Source organism: Lissotriton vulgaris, chromosome 10 (genome assembly GCF_964263255.1).
Source record: "Lissotriton vulgaris chromosome 10, aLisVul1.2, whole genome shotgun sequence".
In the NCBI taxonomy this organism is placed as follows: domain Eukaryota; kingdom Metazoa; phylum Chordata; class Amphibia; order Caudata; family Salamandridae; genus Lissotriton; species Lissotriton vulgaris.
The window spans coordinates 286,858,596-286,883,821 of NC_141698.1; the positions used below are offsets into that span (position 1 = coordinate 286,858,596).

General features: G+C 45.2%; 1 protein-coding gene across 1 annotated transcript in view; it reads right to left on the bottom strand.

The window, feature by feature from the left end:
- LOC147685141 (uncharacterized) overlaps positions 1 to 25,023 on the bottom strand; it is a 222,552-nt gene extending 197,529 nt beyond the window's left edge. The window contains exon 1 of the mRNA XM_086941062.1: positions 24,437 to 25,023. Coding sequence (XP_086797188.1) covers positions 24,437 to 24,460 — 24 coding nt within the window. The 5' untranslated portion in view covers positions 24,461 to 25,023. The remainder of the gene's footprint in view (positions 1 to 24,436) is intronic.
- Positions 25,024 to 25,226: the final 203 nt, after the last annotated feature.

The following is a 25,226-nucleotide window of genomic DNA, read 5'->3' on the forward strand; positions in this document are numbered from 1 at the left end:
GCATGTACAGGGAGGTGAAACGGTCGGGTGTAAGTGAGCTATAAAAGTACTTTTAACATAACATAGCATTTCAGGTGGGAGGGGGGGCGCAGGAAGAAATGAAATCTGCAGCCCTCTGGGAGACCAGGGAGCTTATTAAAGGGCAGTAGTTACGAGGCAAAGCTTTTGTACTGGGCCTGACGGTTCGCCGGCCCCTTTACCCACTCCACCCGCCTACAGCACTACCACTAGACACTCTGATTAAGAAACTATCGGCCAGCATTTGACTGAGCCCAGCTAGCTTTGCTTGAGTGGTCTAATTACGCCTTCCTCACCTCTTTGCAGAGGCAGTACCCCCAAACACCACAAGATGCGTGTCAATCCCCCCTGGCTGTGCTTGCTTCCCTGCCCCCTGGCTGTGCTTGCTTCCCTGCCCCCTGGCTGTGCTTGCTTCCCTGCCCCCTCGCTGTGCTTGCTCTCCTGTGGGTGTATGTGGCTCTGTGTGTGCGTGGCTCTGGGTGTGTGTGCCTCTGGGGGTGTGTGTGGCTTTGGGTGTGTGTGTGTGGCTCTGTGTGTGTGTGTGTGTGTGTTACTCTGGGTGGGTGTGTGTGGCTCTAGGTGTGTGGGTGTGTGTGTGGCTCTGGGTGTGTGTGTGCGGGGCTCTGGGTGTGTGTGTGTGTGGGGCTCTGGGTGTGTGTGGGGCTCTGGGGGTGTGTGGGGGGCTCTGGGTGTGTGTGTGGGGCTCTGGGTGTGTGTGTGGGGCTCTGGGTGTGTGTGGTGGTCTCTGGGTGTGTGTGGTGGTCTCTGGGTGTGTGTGTGTGGCTCTGGGTGTGTGTGTGTGTGTGTGTGGCTCTGGGTGTGTGTGTGTGTGGCTCTGGGTGTGTGTGTGTGTGTTACTCTGGGTGTGTGTGTGTTACTCTGGGTGTGTGTGTGTGTTACTCTGGGTGTGTGGGTGGGTGTGTGGCTCTGGGTGTGTGGGTGTGTGTGTGGCTCTGGGTGTGTGGGTGTGTGTGTGTGTGGGGCTCTGGGTGTGTGTGGTGGTCTCTGGGTGTGTGTGTGGTGGTATCTGGGTGTGTGTGGTGGTCTCTGGGTGTGTGTGTGGTGGTCTCTGGGTGTGTGTGTGGTGGTCTCTGGGTGTGTGTGTGGGGCGTTGGGTGTGTGTGGGGGGCGTTGGGTGTGTGTGGGGGGCTCTCTGTGTGCGGCTCTGTATGTGTGTGTGGGTGGCTTTGTGTGTGTGGCTCTGTGTGGGTGTAAATGCAATAGGTCCTGCATTTGCGAGCGATTACGCTATTGGCATTGTAAATGACAATGCCATTTATTTAACGATTAAGCTATTGGCAATGTAAATGACAATGCCATTTATTTATGATTAAAAAAAAAGTCAAGAGCAATGCCAATAGCTCTACCTTTAATAATGCCGAGACCATTGCATTGTAAATGCTTGTTATTCACTGCAGGTTTATCAAATGTGATTAGCCTCTCAGTTTGAACCTCTTGGATTGTAGCAGATTTTGGTATTCTGCTATTTCTTGGGAGTCCACTGGGCCTGCTACTTATTATTGGCCACATGATTGTGGTTTTACCAGGTCGATGGATACAACTCGGTTCTCCTTTTTGCCAGCAAGGGGCGGTATTTCCCACTGTATCCATTTTGGATCTAGTGCCACTGTTTTTAGATTTACTGGGCTGAATAGCGCCTCGAAGGCTGATTCTGCTGTAAAAACTGTTATTTTTTTGCCTTGGGCTAGGGCTCTTTCTTTTGCTATAGCCGTCTGGACCGCCTTTACAATATTTTCTGTAAGACAATGTTTTTTCTGTTTTTGTGGACAAATGTGATTTGTAAGCTATTGGTACCGTTTCTCCCTCATTAGAGGTCAGGTACGTGAATCCGCATCTTCCTGGGATGACTCGGATTACAAGGTTGCGTGTATTGTCACGTGTTTCTAATTTTGTTTTAGCTAACATGTCTGTTTGCAGTGATCTCAAAATTTCTGTGTGTTTTTGAGTCCAGTTGATTGGTTTAAAATCAGGTTTTATTAATTCGTAGAGAGGTTTAACCCTCTCTGCATAATTCAGAATGTAAGTTCTTCCGAAACTCAGGAAGCCTAGAATCGATTGTAAGTTCTTCAGCGTTTTTGGTGCTTGGAGTACAGCGCACTTCTCTAAGAAGTTGTCTGCTAGGCTTTTGCCTTCACTTGATAATTCGTATCCTAAAAACAGAACCGTTAGATGGGCAATTCGTGACTTTTTAAAGTTGAATTTGTAACCCTCTGCCGCGAACCCAAGTATTATGGTGTTCACTCTTTTCAAGTGAGCATCCAATGCGTCGTCTGTGAGATAGATGTCATCGACATAAGATAATGCCTCATCATCATACATTTGTAGTAACTCTGTTACTCTGGCTGAGAATAATCCTGGGCTATTCTTGAATCCCTGTGGGAGTCTACAGAAATTTTTCTGTGACCCCATTATTGAGAAAGCGGTCAAGTACCTGCTTTCTGGTGCAATATTTTGACAAAAGAATCCATTAGAAATGTCTAATGTTGTTTTGTATTTTTTGCGAACTATGTTATTCATTAGCGCCGCACTGTGCGAATTTTGTACCGCAAATGTTTTGCAACATGAGTTAAGGTGTCTGTAGTCCAAGACTAGACGATATGAATCGTCTGGTTTGGAGACAGGAAACAAAGGATTTTTCATTTGAGAGGTGCAAGTTTCAATCACCCCTTGGTATTCAAGTTGATCTAAAATCTCCCTGACCTGTTTTTTAGCTTCTTGCTTAATCGGGTACTGCCTTTGAGCAGTAGGTTGACATTTTAACTGGATTTTGTGAGGAGGAGAGTCCTCATCCCATCCTACATGATTCTTATATAATGCAGGTGCTTGAGCTACTGACCATTTTCTTGCATATATATATTTTCTGTGAATTGGAATATGATTTGAGAAGGCAGGCATAATCATTTCTCCGCCATGAGGGCACTCCCTTACAAACTCTGGTGGCCAGTCTTTCTCGGCTAACAGGATGTCATAGCCTTTTGAGAGGTTATCCCAAAATAGACCCCTTATTTTCCTAGTCTTATCTCCCTCTATACGCAATGTTATTTCGTATATTTTAGGAGGTTCGCGAACTCTGGTATCTGCAGTGTCCACTTGAATGTATTCATTCGTGTCCACTGTCTCCAGATGATTAATCAGGATCTTGCGAGCTATGGTGATTTCTGCTGCGTTGTCTAGCATTGTCTGTGCCCACTCTCCGTTTTTCAGCTGTGTCCTCAGTATCCTCTGCATGTTTGATTACTTTAATACTGGCTACCTTCTTTCTTGGAAATTGTAATTTTTTACTTTGAGCAGGTTCCTTGTCTTTGGACTTGGCGTGCTCTTCCCTTTGTTCTAAATGTCCTCTTCTTTCCGATTTCTGCGAAAAAGATCGAGAGGGACGTGTATCAATTTCTTGATATCTATCAGGCTTTTTCAAATTATCCCTATTTCTAAGGTTGTATCTTTTTTCAGAGGGCTCCCTTTAGGGAGACTGGTGTTCTCGGCTCGGAGCTCTTTCTCTCCGCTGAGGAGACCTTCCTCTGGACTGGAAACCTTTATCTTTGGGAGTGGATTGTTTATTTCCATCCCAGCTCTTTTTAGGAATGTTTAGATTATTTTTAATAAATCATTTTTCAGGATTTTCAAGTAGTTGGGGTTTTACTGGTTTCCCACCCAAACTATCTCTACCTAGTTCTTCATAGCATTTTTCTATGATTCTGGCAAGATCAATTGGTTGATCTGTTGTATCTGTTTCTTTCAATTTTTGGAGGATCGCCACAGATGCTGCTTCTCCTTTTATGTTGGCTAATAATATAGCCGAGACCTGCTTGAAGTCTTTCAGTAATTTCATACCAAGAGTTAAAGCAGGTTCTGGACCGTATTCATTCTGAATTTGTTTTAGCACATCTGGTATTACCAATAGAGACGAAACACCATGTGTTTTTGTGTAAATGGAAGCAAAGACTGTACCCCAAGTGTCACAGTCCTCCACATGTGGTGCGACCCCCATTGGAAGGCAGATAGTCAGAATTCTGTGTTTCTCAATAGGGGTAGTATTCGGGAATACTGCCTCTATTTGAGTTATTTTCTGTGCTAGCCAGAATGGAATTTGTTCCCGTTTTGCGGGTGTTTTTCCTAGACATGATTGTATGTTCTGTGGTGTAATTTTATTTGTGTTCCCCTGATGAGGTGTTAGCTGTGGAATATTAACAGTTATAATCAAAAGAGAGGGGCTCGTGGTAACCCGTAGGGAAATAGAGCACCAATATACTTTCAAGTAAAGCAAAATATTTTCCCTATGGGAAATACTATTTCCTGATCCTAAACCAGGACTCAAAACGTCATACTCAATCTGCAACAATCATTCAACTCGCATTCTGTTGGCTTAGGAAAACACTCACCAGAAGGGAAGAAAAACAGTCTATTTGTAAAAATATACAGTTTATTTTAAATAAAAAATATTTGAATTCCTATGCAAGGATGATTAAAAACATATAATACACAATTAAAAACCACCTAATGTGGAAATGGAGAAAATTTTGGGAAAAGACACTGCTATCTGTCTTGATCATGTCATTTCGGGCCCTCGTTTGACAACAATGGGAGGAATAGTCTTTCCTTACAACCAAGTTATTTGTTGACAACACCAAATATGACTTGTTGTAAGTGCGTCGACGCGTTTCGGAAACCTTAGTTGATTATGGCTTCCTTCTTCAGGACAGTCTCTATATGTTTCTCCACAAAACTGTATCACACTTAATGCACAGATAAAATATAGCTATTAGCTCCTGATTTTCCAATTACTGTCTTTGCATATTTAAGCTAGATCTTATAATGACATCCTGACAGAATTACCGCTTGCATGTCTAAACTTTATAGTATAATATCTTTGCAGAGGAAGAGTTACATCTATAAAACAGGGCCTATGTGTAAAATCAAAACATTTGTATTTGCTCCTATAGGTTTTAATTCCCTCAAACAGTGAATAGGTTCTCCCAACTTATTTGCCCTTAAGGTCAATTAAACCCTTCTTTTCCCTAAGACAATGTTACATCATCTCGTTAGCTAAGTTTGTAATGTTGTACACATCTTTTTTTTATATTTTATCACCATTATTACTCTTGAGCCCTTTTGATGAGCATCCATTTAAAAAAAACAAAGAAATAGTACATTCACGTTAATTTACATTGAAGTTCATGAGCACAACATAGTATCGCATCAATAATGCCTATGATAACTGCTTTTATACAAAAATTATATTATTCACCCTTTTTATTTCCTACGTGCATTTTGCTAAATTCATAGACCGTCTGGTTAGTGTTAACCCCACCATTCTGACAACCTTTCTTACCATTCATACACCATATTTATCACATTTCATTGTTACTGACCGATGCCGTTGCATCGCGAGGAGTAGTCTACGTAATTTGTAGTGTTTCTGTTGGGGTCGCGCTCTAATATTCACGATCTACCACAGTCCTGTATGTTATCAGGGAGAATACTGCATTTAGTTATATTCAATAATATCGTATTCTGGCATAATTAATGTAAGGGCATTTAGCTATTACCTCAATATAAAAACGGAATAAAACTCTCGAAATTCGATTCAGGTTCTTATTTCATATTTAATTTCAATGACATCTTCAAGATCCTACTTAGATTAGAGAGTCCAAATTAGTTACTTGCATTATACGCAGAACTTAAATTACTGAGATATTGAGGTAACATATGTTTACCTTACAGATTTCTCATGGGGCGTGTATAAATTGATGCCACCATCCAGACGAGTATCCGTTCTGTATTAGTACTGTAAAGGATACAATTGTTTTAGTACTGCGTCTACTAACACAATTACCAAATAGAATACATATATTCTCAGAAGTCCTTACCAATATTAAAATGATATTCTTTGTATAAGGTTCCTTTAACGCAGCCGGGTAATTTTGTGCTTGTGGCTGTATAAAAGAATTAGTTTGTATCAATTTACGTTCGTCCGGTAAATGTTTTATGGCTAGTGGCCATGATTACTAGTATGCAGCAAGATATTGTTAATATTATGTTCTACCCCAGTTAGTGTTAAAAACACGGCATTGACGTATTCTACTCGGCATATTTTACAGCGTAACGTCTGCCATTTTCAATTTAACGGGTCGAGTTGCTCTCTTACCTTGTTATATCACAAGGCTCTTTTTCCCGGACTGCAGATTTGGCGTCTGTATGATCACCGTTCGTATAATGAATCAAGAACTCGAGCGGCGCGAACCGTCGCCTTTAAGCCACGTAATTATGTCACGTGGTCCTGAATTCAGTCGTCACTATAATGCGTCATTCCAAGCACTTTTTTTTAACGAAAAGACGCGTTTTATGTTTACCTATACGATAACTTTATTGTTCATTGTTTTAAAAGGACAACTGAGTCATCTATGCATATTAGTTCACCGGAACCACGGAAATGATGATGCTGAATCCAGTTATTGGGCGCATGGGATAAAGCGCAAATTATATATTTATTTCTTGAATATGTGTTACTTTAATAATTGTTTTTATTTTTAACAAGGCTTCTCATTTATAACCATTAATGAGCACATCACCTATCAATTCTCTTTCAATGTCACGTTCTGATGAGAAAGCTTAGAAGGTTTAAATTTCTCATATCTAAACTGTAAAACATCTATAAAGTTAAAACAAGGTCCCTATATAATACCTAATAGTTTTTCCAACATCATTTTTTATACATATGCTCTTATTCTATTCATGTGTATTCCAAAAATTGCACTATTATCCAGAGTCTACACTACTATTCTCATCCAATCTTCTTTAGTGTTCAAACCTCGATTCACTGTATCCAAAGTGGAGATGTACCACTGTTCTCTGTTTTTCCTTTTTATATCTAGGTTTCCCCCTCTCTTAGATGCTGTGATTTTCTCTATCACAAACCACGAGAATTCTGTGTGTTTGTGTTTCAATTTGTTAAAATGCTCAACCATAGGGGCATTTTCTTTGTTTGTTTTAAGGGCTGATCTATGTTCTAGTAAGCGTAATCTAATTTCTCTTCCTGTCTCTCCTACATAAGCCAGTTTGCAGGGGCACAATAATATGTATACGAGGTTGCTACTTCTACAATTATTCAGTGTTTTGGAAGTCAAGGTGTAATTATTGTAAGTCAAAGTTTTACCAACAATGCAGTTTTCACATATTGAGCAATTGCTGCACTTATGGTTTCCTACTGCTTTAGTGCCATTCATTGTCAGCTGGTTGGTTTGATTATTTTCTCTGTATGTATGGACTAAATTCTGATGAATATTTTCGTTACGTCTAAATGCAAAAATAGGTTTAGGGACACACACACAGCCACACACACACACACACACACACACACAGCCACACACACACACAGAGCCACACACACACACACACACACACAGAGCCACACACACACAGAGCCACACACACACAGAGCCACACACACACAGAGCCACACACACAGAGCCATACACAGAGAGCCACACGCACACACAGAGAGCCACATGCACACACACCGCACACCGCTACACGCGCACACAGCTACACGCGCACACACACAGAGAGCCACACGCGAACACACACACAGAGAGTCACACGCGCACACACACACAGAGAGCCACACGCGCACACACACACAGAGAGCCACACGCGCACACACAAAGAGAGAGCCACACCCACACACAACGAGAGCCACACGCACACACAGAGAGCCACACACAGAGAGAGCCACACACAGAGAGAGCCACACACAGAGAGAGCCACACACAGAGAGAGCCACACGCAGAGAGAGCCACACGCAGAGAGAGCCACACGCACACACACAGAGCCACACGCACACACAGAGCCACACGCACACACAGAGCCACACGCACACACAGAGCCACACGCACACACAGAGAGCCACACGCACACACAGAGAGCCGCACGCACACACAGAGAGAGCCACACGCACACACAGAGAGAGCCACACGCACACACAGAGAGAGCCACACGCACACACAGAGAGAGCCACACAGACACACAGAGAGAGCCACACAGACACACACAGAGAGCCACACAGACACACACAGAGAGCCACACAGACACACAGAGAGAGACACACAGAGAGCCACAGACACACACAGAGCCACAGACACACAGAGAGCCACACACACACAGAGAGACACACACACACACACAGGGAGACACACACACACACACACACACACACACACAGAGCCACACACACACACACAGAGAGCCACACACAGAGAGCCACACACACACACACACACACAGAGCCACACACACGCAGAGAGCCACACACACGCAGAGAGCCACACACACGCAGAGAGCCACACACACGCAGAGAGCCACACACACGCAGAGAGCCACACACATGCAGAGAGCCACACACATGCAGAGAGCCACACACGCAGAGAGCCCACCACACACACACACACAGAGAGCCCCCCCACACAGAGAGAGCCCCCCCCCACACACACACAGAGCCCCCCCCACACACACACACAGAGCCCCCCACACACACACACACAGAGCCCCCCCACACACACACACAGAGCCCCCCCCACACACACACACACACAGAGAGCCCCCCCCACATACACACACAGAGAGAGCCCCCCCCCACACACACACACAGAGAGAGCCCCCCCACACACAGACAGAGCCACGCACACACAAAGACAGAGCCACGCTACTTGTCTTGGCCTGTGTCCAATAAAAGCTTCTGACTGGCCTGGGCAGTTATGCGACCCACTGGAGTAAGCATGGTGCGTAGGAAGTCAGTACATGTGCTTCATGAATACCCTGGCTGACAGACAGCGAAGGTGTGAGCCGTTACTACCTTCAGTTGTAGAATAAGGTTCTCCCTCCCCCATCTCCCCCACAAATGCGCACATAACCTAGGTCAGGGGTCAGGCTGTCTGTCGCCAAAGCCCCATTTCTTGACAAAGGCCACGTACTCTGCGTCAGACCACATTACTTCCCAGGTATGAGCCATGCACTCACCCCGCTCTCTTGTACACACAGTGGACCGGTATCAGCAGGGAGGGGATGGCCCCCTGCCCGGGCACAGACTCGCCTTCAGCTCTATGACGCCAGACTCGGACACCCCGATCTCGCTGGGGAGCCACACACACACACATAGAGAGCCACACACACACACACAAAGCCTCCCCCCCACACACACACAGAGCCCCCACCACAGAACCCCCACCCCCCCCCACAGAGAGCCCCCCCACACACAGAGAGCCCCTCCCACACACACAGAGAGCCCCCCACCACACAGAGAGCCCCCCACACACACAGAGAGCCCCCCACACACACAGAGAGCCCCCACACACACACACAGAGAGCCCCCCCACACACAGAGAGCCCCCCCCCACACACAGAGAGCCCCCCACACACACAGAGCCCCCACACACACACAGAGAGCCCCCCCACAGAGAGCCCCCCCACACACAGAGAGCCCCCCCCACACACAGAGCCCCCCCCACACACACAGAGAGCCCCCCCACACACAGAGAGCCCCCCCACACACAGAGAGCCCCCCCCACACACAGAGAGCCCCCCCCCACACAGAGAGCCCCCCCACACACAGAGAGCCCCCCCACACACACAGAGAGAGCCCCCCACACACACACAGAGAGCCCCCCACACACACAGAGAGAGCCCCCCACACACAGAGAGCCCCCCACACACACAGAGAGTCCCTCACACACACACAGACAGAGCCACGCACACACACAGACAGAGCCACGCTACTTGTCTTGGCCTGTGTCCAATAAAAGCTTCTGGCCTGGGCAGTTATGCCACCCACTGGAGCAAGCATGGTGCGTAGGAAGTCAGTACATGTGCTTCATGAATACCCTGGCTGACAGACAGCGAAGGTGTGAGCCATTACTACCTTCAGATGTAGAATAAGGTTCTCCCTCCCCCATCTCCCCCACAAATGCGCACATAACCTAGGTCCGGGGTCAGGCTGTCCGTTGCCAAAGCCCCATTTCTGTACAAAGGCCAGTACTCTGCGTCAGTTATACAGCTGTGCTCTTGCAACTACTTGAGGATATCAACATTCAGTACAATGACAATTGAAAAACAATGAAGTAGAAGCAGATTCTTTGGTGTGTTTCTTGTCACTGCAAAATGACGATTTAATATGTCCAGACTTGAAGCACAGTCACAGTAAGCCGACACGTGTTTCGTCGTGTACGGGTGAGTCGACACGACTCTTCAGGGCTGGTGATACAAAAATGAAGTATACATATTCAGTTATGCATCTCGTTAAAAAACATACTGCATCTGGTGACAAAAGTGCATCATGCATGCAGTTGTGGCAGGCCATTGTAGTCACACATCGTGGGTGTGATATGTGACAGTGATATTGGTATATCCTGGCGTGTACCACTCAAGGGAGTGAGTGGTTGCCCTTGAGTAGCAGTGCACTAGAAGTGATCTAATGGAGATTTCATAGAATATATATGTGTCAAGTGTTTGGCAAACACACGGTGATCCTGCTTATGCGTTGAAGGTGAAACATAGTGACATACCATGCAAGTATGAGAGAGCATACAGGAAACGGCGACCGGGAAACTCAAGAGGAGGGATACCGCACCTTCGGTAAGCAGACTCGCTCGCACCTTTAACCTCTAAATCCGCCTAGAAGCCTGCTGTAATCAGCCACTCGGTTCGGGCGTGGACTGCATTAAGATGCAAACAACCGGCCTTTTTTTAAACACTAACGCGTGCGCCGATCTCCTTTGGTTTTCCCTTTCCTAGCGCATCGCCTATGAGGAAACGCACCCGTTTTCTTTGGTGTCTAATCGAATGGTTCCCCTCCCGGTACGGCTATCTACTTACCCATATCAAGGTACTGGTTATTGTCTTACTAATCTACTGAACTGTGAAGAACTGTGTAACAAAGCACAATTTAAAGATCGCACAATACATAATGGCTAACCAATTGGCATCTGTACTTTATGTTTTATCCTACTTGCAGCTTACTTTCGGAATAACTTGACCTACCCAGCGGATAAAACATAGCAGTGAAACCACTTATGTGTTCCTAACCAAGTGAACATACAGTCTCACCATTGTCTATACAATAACAGACAGAAACTAGTGGTTAAGATATTTTCCACTAGCTTTTATGTAAGTCCTCTTACCTAGGTCTACATAGGTATCCATCATATTTCCCCGTTTTTATGCCTTCCCTAGTACTTATTTTTGCTCTCTCTTTCCCAATCTTTGTCATATAGATTGTCAATTCAAGCACCAGACTATCCTCAACCCACTTTCTCTGAGTTGAACATAAAGGTAATGAGTGTACCTTTTAAAGAGAGAGGAGTTTTCCACTTTTGTTATGCTAGCACCACTAATTGCCATATATTTAACACTCTTTCACTCTAGTATGAACTTGTTTTTTTACCCTCACACACCAATCTCACCATAGCTCTCTCATACTTGCATGGTATGTCACTATGTTTCACCTTCAACGCATAAGCAGGATCACCGTGTGTTTGCAAAACACTTGACACATATATATTCTATGAAATCTCCATTAGATCACTTCTAGTGCACTGCTACTCAAGGGCAACCACTCACTCCCTTGAGTGGTACACACTAGGATATACCAATATCACTGTCACATATCACACCCACGATGTGTGACTACAATGGCCTGCCACAACTGCATGCATGATGCACTTTTGTCACCAGATGCAGTATGTTTTTTAACGAGATGCATAACTGAATATGTATACTTCATTTTTGTATCGCCAGCCCTGAAGAGTCGTGTCGACTCACCCGTACACGACGAAACACGTGTCGGCTTACTGTGACTGTGCTTCAAGTCTGGACATATTAAATCGTCATTTTGCAGTGACAAGAAACACACCAAAGAATCTGCTTCTACTTCATTGTTTTTCAATTGTCATTGTACTGAATGTTGATATCCTCAAGTAGTTGCGAGAGCACAGCTGTATAATTGTTACCAAGTCTCTGACTTCATTGGACGGTTAAGGGTGTTCTCCGTCTGCTCTTCACGCACTACCCCTGACTTACTCATACCACACACCGTTACGTAGAAACTTAGGCAGAGCGCCCTAAATATCTGAACTTCTCTAAAAACCCTGACCGCTGATTAGTACTCTGCGTCAGACCACATTACTTCCCAGGTATGAGCTATGCACTCACCCCGCCCTCTTGTACACACAGTGGACCGGTATCAGCAGGGAGGGTATAGCCCCCTGCCCGGGCACAGACTCGCCTTCAGCTCTGTGTCGCCAGGCTCGGACACCCCGATCTTGCTGGGGAAAGACAAACGGGGTAAGGGCAGCAAAGACAAACGGGGTAAGGGCAGCAAAGACAAACAGGGTAAGGGCAGCAAAGACAAACAGGGTAAGGGCAGCAAAGACAAACAGGGTAAGGGCAGCAGAAGGCACAAAGGGTGAAGGTAGCAGAAGACACAAGGTAAGTGCAGTAGAATATACAGAGGATAACTTCGGCAGAAAGGGCAAAAAGACAGTAAGGGAAGCGGAAAGTCCAGGAGGTAAGAGCAGCTTTGGAGCCAGAAGAGGACAGGCGAATGCTGAAAGGGTAAGGTCAGAATATGAATTGATAACGAAGTAAGATAATTAAGGTATTAAAGTCAAAGGAAACATGTAGGAGGCCCACGTTATACTAAAAGGAGAATACACAGTGTGAGGGAAGAGTGTCCAGATGGGACATAACGCAGGGGACGAAACGTGCTGGCAGGTCCTGCCTGCCAACCAACTATACGGAACACGTTACGCGTCCGGCATAGTTTACACCTTTGAACAAATCTAGCCAGCAAAGCCCTGTTTCAGAATTTCGTTTCCTCAGTTTTCGTTCAATTATGTGCACTGAAATGTGGTCGTGTCTCAGTCACAGCTCCTAAAGCTCCGAGCCTGCAGCCATTTCTGTGGTTCCTGCCCGCGGTGGTGCCAAGCAGATGCAGCCCTTCTCTGCCCCGGGAGGCCCCACAACAGTGGGTGGGGGTGTCCAAGGGAAAGTGGTGTAAGCTCCGGCCGGCACCGGACAAGGAGAGAGGAGTCAGGGAAGCTTCACCAACAAGGGGGGTAACACTCAGATCTGTAGCCCGGACCCCTGGAGGCGGCTGGGCCTCGATCACTCACTTAACTCCACGGGACAGTCCCGTCTCCCTGGTGGCTTGGGGGCAGCGCTGCGGGTGAACAATGGCCAGACAAGTCCGGGAATCCCGGGCGCACAAAGTCCCGGCCGCTGCACAGATCCCTCGTCCCTAGCTCCTCGCAGCCCCGGATCGGCGCTCTCCGGTCCCGCAGCGCCTCGGACAGACTGAGCTTGGCTCTGCCCGGCCTGCTGTCTGAGGGAGGAGGAGGGTCCGGTGCTCACACTTCACTCCGGCTCCTCGGGAAAGCTCCCACCCGCAGCTGCCCGGGGCCCGGCAGAGATCAGCAGTGCAGCTGAAGGAGAGGGCACCGTGGTGTCAGTGCCCCCTGCGCTACAGACCCACACTCGATCGGAGGGAGTCGGAATTGAGCCAGGCAGCCCGGGCGAGGTGGAAGGGAGTCCCGCAGCCCCGGCGCAGCTAGTCTTGTCCCAGCCCCTCACACAGCTCTGCTGAATGGACAAAGGCAGCAGTGGAGTTCAGTTCTCCTGGTCCTGGCGCTGGATTGCCAACCAGATGTGGACATGATCCACGAGGGCCCCGCAGCAATCAGCAGAAGGGCTCGAAAATCGCTGGAAATAAGAGCACTAGACACATGAATCACTGAGATATAAAACTGTATCAGAGAGGTGCCGTGCACAAGAGAAAGAAAATCCCTCAGCGCCCCTGATGCGGATGGATTGTGTTAAGTACTCCTGTATTATAATCACAACAGATTGTGAGTGGGTCTGGGTATACCGTATTGCTATGCTGGGCTGCTGGCGACCCCTGACAAACAGACCACATTACAGGGGACGTAGTCTGCAGTGAGCGTCCCGATGCTTGATCCAAGGAGGCTTCTGGCTTGGAGGGGTGAGTGGAGACCCGAATGCACGATGGATCCCTCGGATGGTATTGGAGGCCGCCGGAGAGTGGAAACTCCGCCGGGGCCTTGATTTCTCACCAGGACGTTCAGTGGCCGCATGCAGGGTGTCATAACTGTCCCTAGGACTGCTGCGAGACTGACCTTGGACGCCCCAGGCTCGGGGGTCGGACTGTGCTGAAGACGTTGCCTGCTTCCCACAGAACCCGGTGAGTGCTGGATTGGGGACGTGACTTAGCAGCCCGGGCGAGGAGGAAGGGAGTCCCGCAGCCCCGGCGCAGCTCGTCTTGTCCCAGCCCTTCACACAGCTCTGCTGAATGGAGAAAGGCAGCAGTGAAGTTCGGTCCTCCGTGGTTTGGTGGGTGCAAAGTCCCGATGGACACCATAGGTCAGGTGGTGCGGGAGCAGAGCCTGATCACTACTGCGACCACGTTTCTCCGAGGCAACGCAGAAATGCCTCGGAGAAACCAGGGCCATTTTTCGGATTAAGGGGCGTGTTTTCGTTCTCTCCTCTTCCCATTGGCTGGAGGGTAAAATTCCAGCCAATGGGAAGAGGAGGGAAAGTAAATAGAAAGAAACGAAAAAACACACCCCTCAATCCGAAAAAGACAGGGCTTGGACAGAGTGATGCCCCTCTCCTCCAATGGCTGGCCAGCATTTACTAGGCCAGCCAATGGAGAAGAGGGGCGGGTTCCAAGCTCCCTCTAAGACACATTAAATCTTCGGCTCCGCCCACTGCTTCGCAGTGGGACGGTAGCCTCGACCTAAAAACAGAGAACAGTGGTACATCTCCACTTTGGATACAGTGAATCGAGGTTTGAACACTAAAGAAGATTAGATGAGAATAGTAGTGTAGACTCTGGATAATAGTGCAAGAATACACATGAATAGAATAAGAGCATATATATAAAAAATGATGTTGGAAAAACTATTAGGTATTATATAGGGACCTTGTTTTAACTTTATAGATGTTTTACAGTTTAGATATGAGAAATTTAAACCATCTAAGCTTTCTCATCAGAACGTGACATTGAAAGAGAATTGATAGGTGATGTGCTCATTAATGGTTATAAATGAGAAGCCTTGTTAAAAATAAAAAAAATTATTAAAAGTAACACATATTCAAGAAATAAATATATAATTTGCGCTTTATCCCATGCGCCCAATAACCGGATTCAGCATCATCATTTCCGTGGTTCCGGTGAACTAATATGCATAGATGACTCAGTTGTCCTTTTAAAACAATGAACAATAAAGTTATCGTATAGGTAAACATAAAACGCGTCTTTTTGTTAAAAAAAAGTGCTTGGAATGACGCATTATAGTGACGACTGAATTCAGGACCACGTGACATAATTACGTGGCTTAAAGGCGACGGTTCGCGCCGCTCGAGTTCTTGATTCATTATACGAACGGTGATCATACAGACGCCACATCTGCAGTCCGGGAAAAAGAGCTGTGTGATATAACTACCGGTAGGTAAGAGAGCAACTCGACCCGTTAAATTGAAAATGGCAGACGTTACGCTGTAAAATATGCCGAGTAGAATACGTCAATGCCGTGTTTTTAACACTAACTGGAGTAGAACATAATATTAACAATGTCTTGCTGCATACTAGTAATCATGGCCACTAGCCATAAAACATTTAACGTAAATTGATACAAACTAATTCTTTTATACAGCCACGAGCACAAAATTACCCGGCTGCGTTAAAGGAACCTTATAAAAAGAATATCATTTTAATATTGGTAAGGACTTCTGAGAGTATATGTATTCTATTTGGTAATTGTGTTAGTAGACGCAGTACTAAAACAACTGTATCCTTTACAGTACTAATACAGAATGGATACTCGTCTGGATGGTGGCATCAATATATACACGCCCCATGAGAAATCTGTAAGGTAAACAAACATATGTTACCTCAATATCTCAGTAATTTAAGTTCTGCGTATAATGCAAGTAACTAATTTGGATTCTCTAATCTAAGTAGGATCTTGAAGATATCATTGAAATTAAATATGAAATAAGAACCTGAATCGAATTTCGAGAGTTTTATTCCGTTTTTATATTGAGGTAATAGGTAAATGCCCTTACATTAATTATGCCAGAATACGATATTATTGAATATAACTAAATGCAGTATTCTCCCTGATAACATACAGGACTGTGGTAGATCGTGAATATTAGAGCGCGACCCCAACAGAAACACTACAAACTACGTAGACTACTCCTCGCGATGCAACGGCATCGGTCAGTAACAATGAAATGTGATAAATATGGTGTATGAATGGTAAGAAAGGTTGTCAGAATGGTGGGGTTAACACTAACCAGACGGTCTATGAATTTAGCAAAATGCACGTAGGAAATAAAAAGGGTGAATAATAATATAATTTTTGTATAAAAGCAGTTATCATAGGCATTATTGATGCGATACTATGTTGTGCTCATGAACTTCAATGTAAATTAACGTGAATGTACTATTTCTTTGTTTTTTTAAATGGATGCTCATCAAAAGGGCTCAAGAGTAATAATGGTGATAAAATATTAAAAAAAAAAGATGTGTACAACATTACAAACTTAGCTAACGAGATGATGTAACATTGTCTTAGGGAAAAGAAGGGTTTAATTGACCTTAAGGGCAAATAAGTTGGGAGAATCTATTCACTGTTTGAGGGAATTGAAACCTATAGGAGCAAATACAAATGTTTTGATTTTACACATAGGCCCGGTTTTATAGGTGTAACTCTTCCTCTGCAAAGATATTATACTATAAAGTTTAGACATGCAAGCGGTAATTCTGTCAGGATGTCATTATAAGATCTAGCTTAAATATGCAAAGACAGTAATTGGAACATCAGGAGCTAATAGCTATATTTTATCTGTGCATTAGGTGTGATACAGTTTTGTGGAGAAACATATAGAGACTGTCCTGAAGAAGGAAGCCATAATCAACTAAGGTTTCCGAAACGCGTCGACGCACTTACAACAAGTCATATTCGGTGTTGTCAACAAATAACTTGGTTATAAGGAAAGACTATTCCTCCCATTGTTGTCAAACGAGGGCCCGGAATGACATGATCAAGACAGATAGCAGTGTCTTTTCCAAAAAATTTCTCCATTTCCACATTAGGTGGTTTTTAATTGTGTATTATATGTTTTTAATCAGCCTTGCATAGGAATTCATATTTTTTTTATTTAAAATAAATTGTATATTTTTACAAATAGACTGTTTTTCTTCCCTTCTGGTGAGTGTTTTCCTAAGCCAACAAAATGCGAGTTGAATGATTGTTGCAGATTGAGTATGACGTTTTGAGTCCTGGTTTAGGATCAGGAAATAGTATTTCCCATAGGGAAAATATTTTGCTTTACTTGAATGTGGAATATTAACAGCCGGTTGGACTGTTGCAGTCCGCATTACATATTGGACTAACTGTCTGAATTTTAATTAGTAATTTTAGCTGGGCTAAAAGTTCTTCGCTTGACATTTTATCAATTTCTGGATGTGGTGTGTAGCTGGCTAGAACCGGACACGTTGCTCCAGGTCTACCTAGTGGACCGAGCCTGGTGATGTGATCAGTATGTTTTAGGGTGCCTTTAAACCAGAGCAGGTACTCTTGGTAATTTAGTGGTATTTCAATATCCTCGAAAGGTGTATATTCTTCCGGTGGTTCCTCTATTTTGTAATAGTGGAATTCGTGTGTTGTAGCGTTTGCCGCTGGAAAGTTTATCCATGAATAGAATACCTCTGTCTGCCGATATTCGTGTACCTCTATCACGAAAATGACTGTACCACCTTGTGATGTCAGTCCGTTTTCTATAAGTTTTAAAGTTATCGTTTTTCTTATGTTGACCGGAATGAGGATAGCATTCCGGTCGTTCTGTAGGAGACTTGTGTCTTCCTCTAGTAGTCGGGCTGCTAATCTAGCTGCTTCACTTTCGTCTTCACTATCTGGCATTTTACTGTCAGAAAGGTTTTTTGTTGCAGATCAGGTTTCAAGGAGACAAAAGATTAGGTGCACAATATTTTGGAACACTGTATCCTTCAACGTTGACTATACCAAAAACTCTACAGGGGAATCTCTTCCTACTAAGTTCCGGCAGATTTTAACCTTTCACCCACTCCAGACGTCTATTGGAGTTTTTACGGGAGAAAGGGTCTGTGTGAAAAAGCACGACTGAGTTACTCTAACGTCTTGCGTTAGTTTTATCGCCTTACCAAACGTTGGGTGCCATGTAGTGTAGTTCCTATTTTCCCAATAGGCTCTGCGCATTGGAATAACATAAACAGTAGTGTAGACGTAGGACTGAGGTCTTCTAGGTCTCTACTGACTATGTTAGACTTAATTTAGGTTTGCGCCAGCTAGCTCAGAGGTCACTGGAAACTTTCTTGAATGAATAGGAAGTGATCAGCTTCCCTGGCTCAGACAAGAAGGGATTCAGCTTCCGACAACCGCATAAACATGACAACTTTGCTCCCTCAGAATAAGAGTCAATCTCTAGAGTCGTGTGAAAAAATAGACAGCTATTTCACTCAGTCAGATGTGCATACTTAGTTTCACCAGGGTGCAGAGAATAGAGAGACAGGCGTTTTTAAAAAAAGGTATTATTTATTGAGCAGTCTTCCTTCTCATGCAAGAGAAATGAATTGCCACAATTGCAATTCTTAATGTAAAGTAAAGTATGTACAGTAAAAGGAGTATTATGAAATAATACTGTAAAAGCATTGATATGGTTTCTTAGCCATAAGACACTTTAAAATGGATAAAATATATATACATATATATACATAGGCTAAAGTGCTCAACTGGTGCTTCTAAACTAAGCCTACCCCGGTGTACCTGACCTAAGCCTAATACGTGGGAAGGAGTAAGTAAGTAGCAGTTTAAGTTAAGTAGGTTTGTTGCCAAGGATCTGTTCAAGAATTCTCTCCAAGGGTTTAGTCAGCACTGTACCTTGGGAATAGAATGTAGGAGGTCTGGTATCTCTCTCTCAGGACTCAATATCCCAGTCACCCGTAAGGGTAGGCTGGAAACGCCGGAGCTGGATTTTCTCTGCAGGAGAAAAGACAGCGTCTTTCTCAACGCGTCAAAGAGGAGGGGCAGCGTCCGTGAGCTTCTCGCGTCCGCTGGGCTCTCGGAAAGTAGATTAGCTGCTCTGCTCCAGAATCCCCACTGTGTGTTTGCTTAAGGCAACGTTGGTATATTTATACCTGAAAGGTGCCGAGTTTGACGTAAGGTTTGGACATAAGACATCAATAAAGATGTCACTAAGAACTGGCCGTTCTTACAGTGCTCACAGGAGTTCTATTACAAATCAAAACAAAGCAAGCGGGGCTTTCCCAGGTTGCTGGATGTTTGGTGTGTCGAAAGAACTCGGTGTGCTCTCTAGGAATCCAAGGAAGTAGCTTTTGCCGTGCCTTGGACTGCAAGGGCGATTTACTGAAATATGGATCTGATTATTATGCCATTATAGGGATATTATTGATTATAGCCGTATAGGAGCATAAAGTCACAATATTGAATCGGGTTCCTAGATAAAACACATCAGCAGTAGTGTGCAATTTACGTATAGGAAGCAGACTGATGATCCTTCAAAAAACTAGCTATTCATAGGGAAAGCTTACAAGAAGCTAAATAATCACCAAATACTGTATTTGCTTTATTAAATTAGCAACCTTATCACCAAGAGTCACAAGGATCATTATGCCTCACAACACCACACTAAACAAAACATTAGACCTTCATCTAACACCACACAATACTGCACAACACACCGTCCCAGACCATGAATATAGTTCACTCACACAGGACACAGTTCCCACCTCACATCAGCTGACACACAACTTACAACCATCACATCGCTCATCCAATACAGATAAGAACCATTCATTGACAAACTTACCAAGACCAGATGAAGGATAACAATATGACTACACATCGCACAGACCATCTGACCACACAAAGGAGATGTATGGATACCACCACATATTAACATGACCGATAGGCAGTCAACTTAGTATCAACAAATGGTTATTGGATAACATCCAGCAACTAGTCAACCACCAAAGGAACTACTATCAACATCAAGCATTTGCAATGCAATAGGTCTCGCATTAGGAAAGTGTGAGCTATTGGTATTGTAAATAAAAAAAATTTTTAATATGTGTTGGCTTTGAAAATATATAAATTAATAGCATTGTTATTCACAAAGCCAATAGCTTACACTTTCCTAATGCGAGTCCTATTGGCTATGGCAATGCTTATTGGTAGCAAGCAAGGACTGTGCTGTTGTGGTGCTGAGTGATGTGGTGGTGTATTAAGAGTGATGTGGTGGTGTATTAAGAGTGATGTGGTGGTGGTGCCCCAGAGTGATGTGGTGGTGGTGCCCCAGAGTGATGTGGTGGTGGTGCCCCAGAGTGATGTGGTGGTGGTGCCCCAGAGTGATGTGATGGTAGTGCCCCAGAGTGATGTGATGGTGGTGCCCCAGAGTGATGTGATGGTGGTGCCCCAGAGTGATGTGATGATGTGATGGTGGTGCCCCAGAGTGATGTGATGGTGGTGCCCTAGAGTGATGTGGTGGTGGTGCCCCAGAGTGATGTGGTGGTGGTGCCCCAGAGTGATGTGGTGGTGGTGCCCCAGAGTGATGTGGTGGTGTCCCCGAGTGATGTGGTGGTGCCCCCGAGTGATGTGGTGGTGCCCCCGAGTGATGTGGTGGTGCCCCCGAGTGATGTGGTGGTGCCCCTGAATGATGTGGTGGTGCCCCCGAGTGATGTGGTGGTGTTCCCGAGTGATTTTGTGGTGTTCCCGAGTGATGTGGTGGTGTTCCCGAGTGATGTGGTGGTGTTCCCGAGTGATGTGGTGGTGTTCCCGAGTGATGTGGTGGTGTTCCCGAGTGATGTGGTGGTGTCCCCGAGTGATGTGGTGGTGTCCCCGAGTGATGTGGTGGTGTCCCCGAGTGATGTGGTGGTGTCCCCGAGTGATGTGGTGGTGTCCCCGAGTGATGTGGTGGTGTCCCCGAGTGATGTGATGCAGCAGCACAGAGACTGAAGCTAAGAACATGCAGGGTTGAGTGCTACAAAGAGCGTTCAGTTTCAAAGCACAGAATGATGGAGCCGGGAAAAAGCAAGGGGAAACAGGAAAACACAGGGAGAGTGTATAATGATAGAGGCAGCAAGGGCTGGGGCTTGGACAGCAATCAAGTACGGGGTCGAGAAGGCACAGAATGGGAGAATACGGAAAACACCCAGGGCCAAGGAAGGAAGATGCAAGCACACAAGCAAAACAAGCTCTCGGCATTGCTGTGGCGGGGGGGGCCGGAGCGCATTCCTTTGAAGTCTGATGCGGGGGCGCGGCACCCTTTAAAGTCTGATTAGGGGGAGCGCATGCCTTTGAATTCTGATGCGAGGCACAGACAAATGGTGGTGTGTGACGTGGCTGGTTTGTGCACGCTCATAGATCACATGAACTGTGTCTAATCCGCCGTTTTGGTAGACTGTTCTCTTCCCCTCACTATAATTACGCCGGAGCAATGCGCAGGCGCATTGGCTCAGGCGGGACCTAAAAAGCATACTTGGTTACCTCATGCACACTGGATAAATGATAAACACTGATAAATACCTACCAACCAACCCTCATCCAAACAGTAGTAAATTACAAAAATGCATAGGTTTGGTGGAAATAGCAAAACACTGATCTCCATGTCCCACAGAACACTTCTACTGAGAATACACATGGCACATACAGACCATAACAAAACTCTGCTATTGTCATTGTAAACTTCGACCAAGAGGAGAGGATATAGCCGAACCGCTAGAGCGGTCGACCTCCAAGCTGGGGGACCGCGTTCGAGTCTCTGTACCTAACAAAATTGAATGTGTCCATCTGCAACACAACTGGTGCTCATGTAAAGTGCTCTGATACCTTTGAGTAGAGTTTGCGCTATATAAAACTCATTTCCCCAAAAAATAAAAACACAAGAGGCCAAGAAAATGGTGATTAGATGAGCTATACAAAAAAACAACATGACAGGACAGCTCAAAACAATAATAATTATAAATGGTTAAATTAAGGCATGCAGGGGTACCAAAGTAAAGAGAAACGGAATTCATGTTCTAGACTAAATGAATATTGCAGCAAAGTTTTGTTTTCATAAACTCACCTTTTAATACAATATCTTAAGAAGGGAAGATACACGTGGGCAACGTCCCTTTCATGGTGATTCGCACATAATTATCTGGCGACAGCTGTGCTGTCAAGTCAGAACATAAAAGTGTCTGTACTTTTGATGCAGAAACGAAAATTACAGTGGATTCAATTATGTTCGTAAGAGCAGCAATTTTGACAGAAATAAGCAAAGGAAAGGAAGCAACCATAGGAGTATACCTCACAGGCACTGAGGTGAAATCAAAATACTCAGTAAGAGAAAAATAAGCATTAGCCTGCATGCTGGCAATGAAAAACATATATACTTATTAGAAGAGATTGTGCTTTAAAGTGAGAACATATACCAAACAATTGGTTCACGTTTTGAGGAACAACGCAAGTAAGCACGCCATGTCAAGAATTAGAAAATGAATACCAAGAGTGTAGAATTGGAAATTTACAGGCGTAACTGCCAAACAGATTATCTTTCAGGAATTCTTTCGAAATTGGAAGAAATAGGACAACACAGACTCATGATAGGGTATAAGGCATTTCATGGATAAACTAGTAGTAAATTGAGACACAGATTGTTAAAGGTAGGGGGACAAAACAGGATTGCAAAAACGTAACTAACGAAAAAGTGCCTAAATGTTAAAAACGAATGTTCATAAACAAAATGTAAAGATTTGATACCATAATGGTTTACAAGGGATGAATCAGCCACTCAGAATCTATTTGTATGAAAATGTATACCACCTACTGAAATAAACGAGGACTCCTGCGGGTTAAGACTATGACCAAACGGCAAGAATGAACACTGGTGATGGATAGTAATAGTCAAAAATAATGAAACATAAAGGGGGGTTGTACGCTGTAAAGAAGAAGGTTATTACTCTTACTGCGCCAACAATAACAAAAGTAACCATTCTTTGCGAGGTGTGGTAAAATATATATACATATATATATATATATACACACACATATACATATATATATATATATATATACACACATATATATATATATATATATATATATATATATATATATATATATATATATATATATATATATATATAAATAATGGTCCCTTTTCACGTGTTACTATTAAAGAGAGAACATATGTAACCATTTTGTTTTACTTGCTCAGAGTCCATTTAATTATTCCATTGGCTTCTTTCTGGGAGGTTCATGTTGTCTTTTTGTCACTTCTCTCATCATAACGCTCCCCTTTCCCTCACCTATGGGGGAAAACCTTTCCAGCTCCTTCGAGGTCTCCAGCTTCACTATCCACTGTGTTAGTAGTACTGGCGTGTTTAAGGACCACGTCTTCCTGATTCCACCTATCATCATAACCCCTATTTTCCTCCACTGGAAGCACTGCCCATTTATCCTTGTGTATTACTAAGCGCTTAAAATTAAACTTATAGTTGCTAGATGTACTATGGGGTAACCAAATTAAACAATTAAAATGAATTCAGACAGACCTTTCCAGGGGCGGTAGGGAGACCGATGTGCACTCAGATGTTTACAGGTATGGCTCAATATATTCAGCAGAACTCTAGCTGCCCAAGATCATACTAGAGGCCCAGAGAGCAGGACTACAGGCGGTGAGTTTTTCAAAGTGAGAAGGATGCAAATGAAACTAGAATGTGTGAGGTAAGACTGATAACGAAATGGTGAGATCGCTCTGTAGATAACAGTTGGTGATCGACCTATGCTTAATGCATGTATTCCTTTAACACAGTTATTTATAGAGGGGCGTTCCTGTAGTATCAATGTGCCGTATTACATGGCACTGCCTACAGCTCCTCTGCTCACAAAATAGCAACACACTTGTCACCCGGACCTTGCTGGTTAGATTCACTCATGCCACCCCTTCGCCAGAGCATGCAGTGCCCTTCTTACACAGTATGGGACCAATGACTGAGGGTTGAAGGGACAGATTACCATTACTATACGGGTGGTTAACCAGGTATGCAAACCCACTCTCAACGCCCATACATTCAATTAAATCCTACCTTGTAAAGGCAAAGTACTAATAAGTCCACACACAATAGGGCATTACTACAACTAAACGACCCCACCCCCTTTCTGTATTAGGCACAGATGTTCCCGTGCCCCTGCTACCAGACTCGGGCTGCTCTCACCCGTCTCGGGGGCTAGTGGAACTCAGAGGTACTGCTCCTTCAATCCCGTCCACAGCCTGCGCTCCTTACCTGGGTAGCGGCTCCTTCGGACATCTTGGCCAGAGCTGGGGGCTCCTTTGCCGGCTCCGGGGAGGGCCCCGGTACGTCCCCGGGGGTGCCACCTTCCTTATCCAGGGCGGCCAGCTTCCCTCTCCGCTGGAGAGGTCTTTGTCAACCCGACAGCTCTCCAGCTCCAGAGTCCACTGTGTCTGCCCACCGACACCAGGGTTACAACAGCAGCTGAGCGGGAAGGGGAGGAGGGCTAGAGGAATCGGGCCTTCGAAGGAACGCAGGGGGTGGACAGGGAATAGGGAGGGCAGGCAATGCCCGAGCTGCAAGGGCCAATTTTCTGTTCTGGAAAGAAAAGGCTTTACCAGGCTGAGGTGGCCAGGATAATGCCAAGGCTGGGGGATGGGAAGCAGGGGATGACTAGACTGTGGTGGGCACAGAGGGCCCAGACTGTGGAAAGATGCAGGGCCCTGAGGAAGGGGGAGGGGGTCTGTGGCTGCTGCGGGTGGGGCCTGGCCCTGGAGGAGGGCCTAATTCCGGAAGAAGGCGGGGAACTAAGAGGAGAGCTTAACTGAGGGCTGGAGCAGGGTTTCAGGAAAAGGGAAGGGGACTAATGAGAATAGGCGGGGCGTAACCAGCAGAGAGCGACGTATGGGGCGGGGCATCCTGTGTGTACATCCCCGCTACGCGCTCATGAGTTCTATAGGAAGCAAGAAGAAGTGGGCGGAGAAAGAGTGCGTCCAAAACGCACGCTACGGGCATGCGCCCTAGGAAGTGCGACGCATTCACGGACTACTTGTTTTACCAGAAA